The sequence below is a fragment of the Platichthys flesus genome, chromosome 1, assembly GCF_949316205.1.
Source record: "Platichthys flesus chromosome 1, fPlaFle2.1, whole genome shotgun sequence".
In the NCBI taxonomy this organism is placed as follows: Eukaryota; Metazoa; Chordata; class Actinopteri; order Pleuronectiformes; family Pleuronectidae; genus Platichthys; species Platichthys flesus.
Window position 1 is genome coordinate 30,127,174 of NC_084945.1, and position 9,693 is coordinate 30,136,866.

Here is a 9,693-nt window from a genome sequence, read left to right on the forward strand (position 1 = left end):
AATTTCTGCACCGATGTCATCTGGTGGCGAATCTTGTCGTATGTGTCTAGTTTGGACTCAATTGGACAAAATATGTCTGAAATATGGAAGCTTGTGTTTTGATGGCGTTTCATCAAACTTTAACGCCACACCACGGTCAGACAGTTTTGCTAAAACGTAATCCTTCAATAACTTTAGATCTCCAATTTGTTGTGATGACGATCGTCTAAATTTGAAGTTGATCTGATGAAAGCTGTACGACAAGTACATCAAAGAAAAAATATGGAATATGACCAAAATGGCCACTAAAGTCTGCGGGCTTCCTGTTGCGTTATTCATAATGCACTGATGGACTTTTTTGTGCATCTAGTAATGATACACAATAGTCTATGTTTTTTTTGAGGATCGGTGAATGCTAAATGAGAGGCTTTTCCGTAGGTGGCGCTCTTGAGCCATTTTGCCACGCCCTTTTCAAAATACTCCAGAATACGTAATTTTACGCCGCCTTCGAATTTGCTGCAAACTCCTACAACTTTTTGAGCACATTAAAGCCCTCAAAAAGCCAATGAGTTTAAACAGAGAAAAATAATAATAATAATAATAATAATAATAATAATCATTTCAATTTCAATAGGGCCTCCCACCAATTTCGGTGCTCGGGCCCTAAAAAACGCAACAGGAAGCCTGCTTTTTGCATTTAGTGGCCACTTTGGCCATATTCCACATTTTTACTTTGGTATACTTGTACCAGGGCTTTCATTATGATTTAAGTTTCCCCCCTGAATATAAGAAATAGTCACATTTTAAGATTTTCTTTTTATTTTGTATGAAATTATTTTAAAGCTGAAAGTTATATAATGTTAAGCTATTATTAAGTCAGATAATTTCATACCAAAGTCACTAGAGTGTTTCAAATATGCAGTCTATGATCCTTGAATCCCAGAAAGTTATGAGGGCCATTTATGTTCAATACCATTATTGAGAAAAAATTTAAGTGAGGACATTTTGGCTGACTTGGTTTTAGGGTAAGGGTTTTGGTAAGGGGCTAGGGAATGTATTATGTCAATGTCCTCACAACTATTGTTGGGACATGGTTTTTGTGCAAACCACAGGCCTCCTCTAAGTCAAACTTGCCGCATGTGCTCTAGTGGACTCAATCCCCCAAGATGCAACAGGTTCCATTGATCTTTGAAAGTCAAGGAACTCAGTCTCCCAGAGGATGTAACAGGATGCTGCATGTCCTGGGGTCAGGGCAATATCACACAAAGGTGTCAAGAGCCACCAGGGTCAACTCCTATTGGTCACTCTGGTCCAAGACCTGTGAGGTCACCGGGGCCAATATAAGGAGAGGTCTCCCCAAGATCTCTCTCTTTCTACAACCCTTCGAAGGCCAGCAGGCTGTCCAGCCTCTCTTCTCCTACATCGCCAAGGGGGGGGGGCCTGGCTGATCCAGCTTCCTTCTCTATCCAACCCACAACTGGAGGTCAGAGGTGCAGCTCCCCTGCCCACACTCTTCAAGGAAATCTCCTCGCCCTTCAAGCTCTACCAAACTCCTCGTAGCGACGCGATGTCCTGCAGGAAAACTTCAACCAGCATCTTAGCACACGGCTCGACAGAATCGCGAATGCAGAAATCTACGACCACAAAGCCAGGAGACGTCACAGAACTGCAAACTGAACAGCAACTTCTTTTCCTCTTTCCCTCGGACTGGTAACATAATCTGGGCTTAATAATTATACTACGCTAAGCAAGACTGTTTATTTGATCGGTGTGTGCTTATAAGTTTGATATATGCTCTGACGTTGTAGGCATAAGTTAAAGGAAGGTAAATAGTTAGGCTCGCCACAGGCTTTGTCCCTGACAATCATTATCTGATTAACATCTTCACAGACACACGCATAGTCTCCACCAAGTTAAACCTTCCCCCATGAAGCAACCTCAGAAGAAGGGGGGGGGGGGGCTCTTATCTTAGGGAGCATTCTTTAAAGCATGCTAATTTACATTCACACACACACTCACACACCTCCTAGTTAGTTAGTTTGATTGTTTAGTAACTTGTGTTTTTATAGTTTATTATGTTAATAATAAATGTTCTTCTTTCACAAATGCTCTGTCATTAATATTGCATAAGTGAATCTTGCCAACCGTTACACTGCTAAGAACTCCATAACCTTCATTGTTCATTATATAATCTTTAATGGTCAAATATTGAGATTTCTAATTGAACTAGATCTAAATGAGACTGATCTTAATCAATAAATTGGCTATCTTTTCCCTTCTATGAAGGGTGGTGCCCCGCGAGAACTTTAACCAATTAAAGTTATTATTTAATATTAATATTTTAAATATTAATGTTTTACATTTTATTTTGATAACCACATTTATTGAGTGCCTAAAGGCACACCATTCTATGGTAACTCTTTTCAAGCACTATTGCACAACACTATAGAGAGACATACATTTGTGTGTGTGTCTGTGTGTTTCTGTGTGTGTGTGTGTGTCTGTGTCTGTGTTAGTTATGTGATGTGAAGCTGACAGCCTGCTTGTTGCAGACAGGCTTGCTGTGAGCCTCAGTACTTACTTGTCCTACTATTTAGAGAGTAGCTTCTTCTGCTCTGTGTGTGTGTATCGCTTGTCACTCACTTTAGCTCTAACACTCTATCAGCTTTGCACAGTCCTCAGCTCGTTGCTCTCTGACCCTCCCTTTGCTTTCTCTCCATACTCTCCATGTTGCTGCTCATGACAGCCTATTGCTGAGCACCCACTTGCAGGTCACCATAGTAACAGGGAGCGCTGTTGGTGCTTGGCTATGTGGAGGAGTGACAGGCGTTTCGGCATAGTAACAGCTTCAGAGACTGACACAAATCTGTGTGTGTAGTTGTAGAAGTTGTAGCTTAAGCTTTTCAAGTAGATGGTGCAACATTTGTTCAAAGCCTTTCTACATTTTGGACTTTGCAGCAACCTGGTCCATTGCAGACCAACACTGTCAAGACGGTATAATACAGGTCAACACTGCATACTCACATGTCAAAGTTCACCAACGTAACATGTATATTCAAGTGATCGGCACCTACTAATTCAACAAACATGAATCTATGTCTGTCTGTATGTGGAATGCATATATTGGAAACCATTCACCCATGTGGTTTCACACTTGGCATGTGTATTGTAAATTGCAGTGCTGTGTTGCTGTGATTTGGACACAAGATAGGTTCAATCTCAATAAAAAGGAAACAAGCAGGCAGTGTTCCTTCAGCCTGTGAACTGATTTGAACATCTACTTCTATGTCCTCCGATACACTACAGCAGTGGTCAGCAAATGTGTCAAACCTTGGGTCAAAATGAGAAAAGCTTAAGCAGACATTCTCAGGTATGTCTGCTTAAGCTTTGACATAATTATGTCAGCTTTTTTGGTGCATCGTGGCTGCACTGTTGCAGGGGTTTTCGATAAAGCCATTAATTGTCCTCATTGCTCATTGAAAAAATAACAACAACACAGTTGGATGGCAGCATCTCTGTCTCTACATTCTCCCACTGGACTCACTCTCTTCCTGCGCAGTTGAAAAGCTTTTAGGAAGTGAGCTTGTTTTGTGGGCTAAATGTTATGATGGTTAATATCAGTTGTTGGCTCTGACCTTGACTGATGATTTCTAAGGATAGAAAAGGTGAAAAGATCCGAAGGAGCAGTGTTTTGGGAAATGTTGCTAGGAGGAAAGCCAAAGACCCAGGTTGATGATGTGGATATGGTTTGCAGAGATGATAATGGCATAGTAGTGACTTAGAACATGGTATTAAGTGATAACATGTCAATCAATCACATCGAACCTGGTCCTCTACCACTATCCACAATCAGCTGCCAACACGATCATGATCCACCAATACGATTAAGATCTCTGATTTGCGATCCACCATCATGAACAAACGATGTTGCCGCAGCAGTGACCCTGGATCTGATAACGATAAATCACAAGGACTCCGGGGAAGAAGTCAAGTCAGTTACATGTATTGATGAGACATTAATGTGATAAAAAGGGTGGACGAGGAGGTGGTCAGTAACATAGACTGACATGTAAATTATTGATGGGACAGTTTTGGCATCTGTTAATCCGCATCATCAGTTAGCAGGGGGATTTAACTTTAGTTAGCCTTTTAGTTGATGAAATCATTTATCTGATAAAAGAGCTATCTAATAGTGCAAAATGTAAGTTGAAGTGGAAAAATTATTTTTATTACTCAGGTTCAAACTATGTTTATTATTATCAATGCTTGTCTCTGTTGAAACATTTTGTGATTTAATTTACCTCTTCAGGTCTTATTCGGGAAAAATCACTGCTGCTGTCACAAACCAGAAAGTTTGGGAGCCTTCTTCCTATTGTCACTGAACTGACTTATTCATTTGTCAGTTAATGTGATCGTCATCCTGCATCATGGAGTTCCTATTGAACTCCAAGTCTCCAGACTCCAGTCCTAACTACTCAACAGTGGTTTGCTGGTTTTATCCTTTATTGATATAGTGTCAGTCATCACTGTAGAGGCAGATTCACACAAACCAAATGTTTAAAAAAAGTTGTCCCTTGAAAAAAGAGCAGTTCAGAATTATACTGATGAAGCAACTGAAGATTTGTTTGCGGCAGTGAGGTTTTATCTCCACTTCTTCATCAAACTGTGAATGTTATACATTAATTGCCCCCATAAGAAACTAAGAGGCGGAGCTTCATTTGCACTGATGGTACACCTATGGTTAAATATATGCTGTTAGATAAGTTAATTACAACACTTAATATGTTTCTATGTTTTGCCCCCCCCTTCTGATCCCTAGACTGCGGAGGCAGCAGCAAAGTCCTGGACTCTTTGGGAAGATGCGATCGGCTCGGTTCACTCCTGAAAACCCAGACAGTCCCACCAGCGATATGGATGAGGAGGAGGAGGAACAGCTCCAGATCCCATGACACAGACAAACACACACATACACACACATACACACACACATACACACACACACACACACACACACACACACACACACACACAGTCTGTGAACCATCATATACTGTTGAGGTGTTGTTACTCCGGAGGAAAAACTTTGTATACAAAAATAATGGTTTTACAACTAGAAGGAGCTCAGTCTGTGAGTGTTTTAAGGACCAATCCAATATTTTTAAACATTTCACTCAGTGTCAGGTCAACTGGTTACTGGACAGGATAATGATCACAAATCTGTGAGTTATTAAAAGACCAAACAAAAAAACAATGAAGCTTTAAACATGAATAAGTTTCCACACAGTAGCAGTAAAACATACCTTACCCTTACAAATAACTAATACTAAGACACATGCTTGGACAACTATGGGTTGATTCTTTTATTAAAGCTATTTACAGCTATGAAATTGGAGTATTCTAATCTATATCTAACTGTATAACTATCTCAATCAATGTATGTGTAATCAGATTTCTTTCCACATTTACAAATGTGATTACGCTCTTGTTTTCTGAATATACATTTCAAGATTCCTGTACAAATTCACAGATGTCAATAGATTCCTTTACATGTTTACATATCTGATTAGACACATGTTTTATGAATGTGTACAGGATTCTGCAGACATATTCAGAATAAAGTGTCCGTGAAATCCGTGATGTGGAAATGTGGAAGGAAACAAAACTGTAAATAAATCTAATTTTACACATATTGAGATATAGTAACACTACACTCCACTCACATGGCTGTAAATAGTTTTACTGCTAAAAATGTCCCATATACATTATTAGACAAACACAAGGAGAAAACCCACCAGGATTGCGACAGAGATTATGGGGACGTCTGAACAGTTACATTCAATGAAGGATTTTTCTTTAAGTGACTTGACAAATGTCCAACAAACCCATACATCATAGAGTTAACAGTCCTTCTTACTCCATATACCACAAACATTACTGCTGTCTAATCTGAACTTGGCTCCTGTAGCCAAACAGGCCCCACATCTCCATCACCAATGTAAACGCTTTTAACAAAGCAGCTCTATATATATATGTCACCTGATATGTCAAATTATATGTCATTTTATATTGATCTTACTAAATCGGTTCCCATTTTTAACCACTATTTGTAAATGTGAGGATTCTTCTTTTTCTGATGTATTTTAAGTTCCCAGGCGAGCACTAGGAACTTTAAGCCTCATTTCAGCTGCGACTTGGATGGAATTTCAACCTCAGGATGTGTTGAGCAGGAGCTTCCTGTATACCCAGGTTTTTTGATTTATCAGTTAGACAGCAGTCACTTCTACACAGTTCCAGGCTGCTGCTCTGCTCTGATGAAATCCGGATTTAATAACCACAATCTCATCTGAACAAAATCGCAGAGGGATAAATTAAAGACCACAGCTTCATCTATATTACTTACAAAATAAACCATCCGAGAGGAGGTTAGACGCTCATTTATGTCGATTTCAGCTGCCATGTGGTCCGTAGAAAGAGATGCATAGAGAAGTTAAGGCATTCCTCAAGCTTGTGGGTCAGTACTGATGGCTTAGTCCAGTCACTACATTTTTTATTCAGTTCTTTAAAAAAATGTCACCTGAGGAGTTTGAAAAGTTGGACAATCTTGTGACAAAGGTGCTAAGTTGACAAAAGTGCCTGTAAAGTCCTGATAATGTAATATAAATTGTTATGCACATATTCATTTAAAAAGAGCAGGGAAACTCCGACTAGCCAACCAATTGTGTAACTTCAACACCGAGGCAGTCAGTCACAGACACCCGCCTTTCCGAGACTGTCCTCACTGTTGTGATCCAAATCCTGATCTACACTTTACACACCAGTATTCCAGATGGCAAGACTAGTTATACATCCAGAGTTCAGTTGTTCTTCTTCTGAATTTGGGATGTGCAGGGATGATGCTTTATAAACTGTTTAAATGCTGATATTTAGTATTTTACAATATTTAAATTTTCCTGGAGAAAAAAAACCTTACATCCCAAATATTTGTGTCCATTTAATCCCTCAGGATCAGTCTGGGTGTGAAAGCCTCCTGGGTAGCATTTAGAGCATTATGGGATAATGAAACTCACTAAAGCCCAGGCTCTCTCATGATGAGCCACTTATTCAACAGTAGGAGGATTTTTGGATTCACTGGGTGCTGGACTGAGGTGGTAATGATGCTGGGGTAAATCTCCTGTGAGAAAGACCTCCAGTGGATGGATGCAGTTGTAAAATCAACAGAACATTCATAAATCCTCCACCACCACCATTCAACAGCCACTCTGTGACTCTGGAGAGAGACCAAGATTTTCTGTAGGATTCTGAACTATTTATGTTGTTATGGTTTAGTTTTATAAATGATCTATACCACGGTGATTTTGTTTTAGCTCTACAAATGTCAACTGTAAATACAAAGAAAATTCTTCAAGAGTCTTTTCTCCATGCTTTATCAATGTGTATGTGTGTGTGTGTGTGTGTGTTTGTCTGTTTGCCTGTCAGCTTGTCCACCTCTCTGTCCTTTATTTGTTGGGCCCATTCTTCTCTATACAAATCAAGCAGTGCCATGTTGTGCTCCATGTTCACAGACAGTCTCAACAGTCAAAGGCGTCTTCCACTGAAAACAGCTGAGAGGAGAGTTGAAAGATGCTAAATCAAAAAAATAAGTCAGTGTTGTGTGATTCAATGTTAGTATAAAGAAATTGCTGGTCCAGGAGCAGTAATGAGAAATGTTTTTAAGATTCCATTTAAATAAATACAGGTAACTTCTGTGGTAAAATAGAAGACGGAATGATTACAGTAATTATGGCGAGGGTAAAACAATAGAGGGAACATTCTAGAAAAAGGGTTGGAACAAGTGTGAGCGATAAACCCACGCACTCTTGTGGTGTGCTTGGCAATGCATACTGGTGTACTGTAGGACCAACACAGTAATGAGACTGAAGCTCAGCTTAACTCCCCACATAGGATTGGGGAGCAGCTCACATCTCCTTCTGAGATCATATTAATTAAACTGTGTCTGAGAAAGAGGCCAAGACCTATAATAAAGGTTTTACCCTTGTGAGACTTGTCTTTTAGGAGCATGATCATAGATTAGGGTCAGCTGAGATGCTTAAGGTTAGGTTAATTTCATATGGCAATGAGTGTCCTAATGAAGATACAATTGCAAAGTAAAGTGTGCTGGCTTTTCATAAAGCAAATAGTTGTGTATTGACACTTCATACATAAAAACTTGTGCAAGTATCTTATAGTGCCCTTGGGATAAGAGCAGACAGAAAACACACCAACATACTCAAGCTGCTAGCTGTGGATAATGGTGTGTGTGTGTTAATGTTAAGCTTGATCCCATGAGTACAGTAGAGAAGATAATTCTGAATAATGATGGCTAAGCACACACTGTAATGTGCTGAGGCTGTGTGGTGTTCATTGTATGTGCTGGAAGTGGTGTTTTTTTCGACTTTGATTTCCACAGATGTGTGTGTATATCAAGCCTGGGGCCTAGTTAATTATGTTAATTTCCACAGTGTCTTTCTCATTAGGCCAGTAATGGTTGATAGCAGGAAGGCAGAACATTACATTGATCCTTCTATAATTATTCTGCAGCTACCAGGATGGCCTTGTGTGCTTGTACTGTATGTATGTGTGTGTCTGTCTGTGCGTACACAAGTATCACTACAATATACAACCAATGTGAAATTAGTCCTTGTTTTGTTAATAGTAATTGAATCATGGCCTGTATGGAGTGTAACTGTAATGATAGGCTCCCTCTTCCTTTCCATTCATTTTTATTACACTAAATTGCTCTCTGCCTCTTTTTTAATAAATCCATTTGAGCTTAGCTGCATATGAACAAGGCCAATAAATGTTACTTGTTGCCTGTTTGCCAGCTCAGAAACACAAAGGACAAGATTCATCAGCCTCATTTTTCTGATCATCATTGGCTGCATATTTTTGCATTTTCAATGTGAAGGTTCCTTTTTGAAATGTATAATGTAAATGTATAATTATATATTATAAATAGGTATTTACGCAATCTAGTTGTAATCATAGTCTATGATCAGGATCTATGATCAACAATGTGAACATAGCTATGATTATGGATCTATAATGTTAAAGCATAAGGACTCAAATCACAATTTGTCTCAAAGGGCTTTAACATGGTATGACATCATCTGTCCTTAACCCTCAACAAGAGTAAGGAAAAACTACTAAAAAACATTTTAACAGGGTAAAAATATGTAGACACCATGTGAGGGATCCCTCTCCCAGGACGGACAGAAGTGCAATAGATGTAAAATGTAGGAAAACATCATCAAGATTAAAGTTGTTAGCAGCATTGAACTAGCTCTAACTATGAGCTTCATCAAAACAAGAAGGTTTTAAGCCTACTCTTAAACATACAGATGATGTCTGCCTCCTGAACTGAAAGTGGGAGATGATTCCACAGGAGAGGGGCTTGATAGCTGAAAGCTCTGGCTCCTACTCTACTTTTAGAGACTTTAGGGATGACAAGTAGGCCTGAATTCTGGGAACGCAGTGCTCTAGTGGGTTGATAACGTACTAACAGCTCTTTGAGGTATAACAGTGACATATTATTAAAGGCCTTGAAGGTGAGGAGGAGAATTCTTTATTATATTCTAGATTTAACCGGAAGCCAGTGTAGCGATGCTAATACTGGAGAAATGTGGTCTCTTTTCTTGGATCTCATCAGGACACGTGCTGCAGCATTTTGGCCGAGCT

The 9,693-nt window shown here is 39.4% G+C and overlaps 1 protein-coding gene across 2 annotated transcripts in view; it reads left to right on the forward strand.

The window, feature by feature from the left end:
- The window catches only part of ccdc102a (coiled-coil domain containing 102A), a 61,202-nt gene extending 52,348 nt beyond the window's left edge, over nt 1–8,854 (forward strand). For both annotated transcript variants that reach the window (XM_062390917.1, XM_062390925.1), the window contains exon 10: nt 4,799–8,854. In XM_062390917.1, the coding sequence (XP_062246901.1) occupies nt 4,799–4,928 (130 nt within the window). In that variant the 3' untranslated portion in view covers nt 4,929–8,854. The remainder of the gene's footprint in view (nt 1–4,798) is intronic.
- The last annotated feature ends 839 nt before the right edge of the window (nt 8,855–9,693 follow it).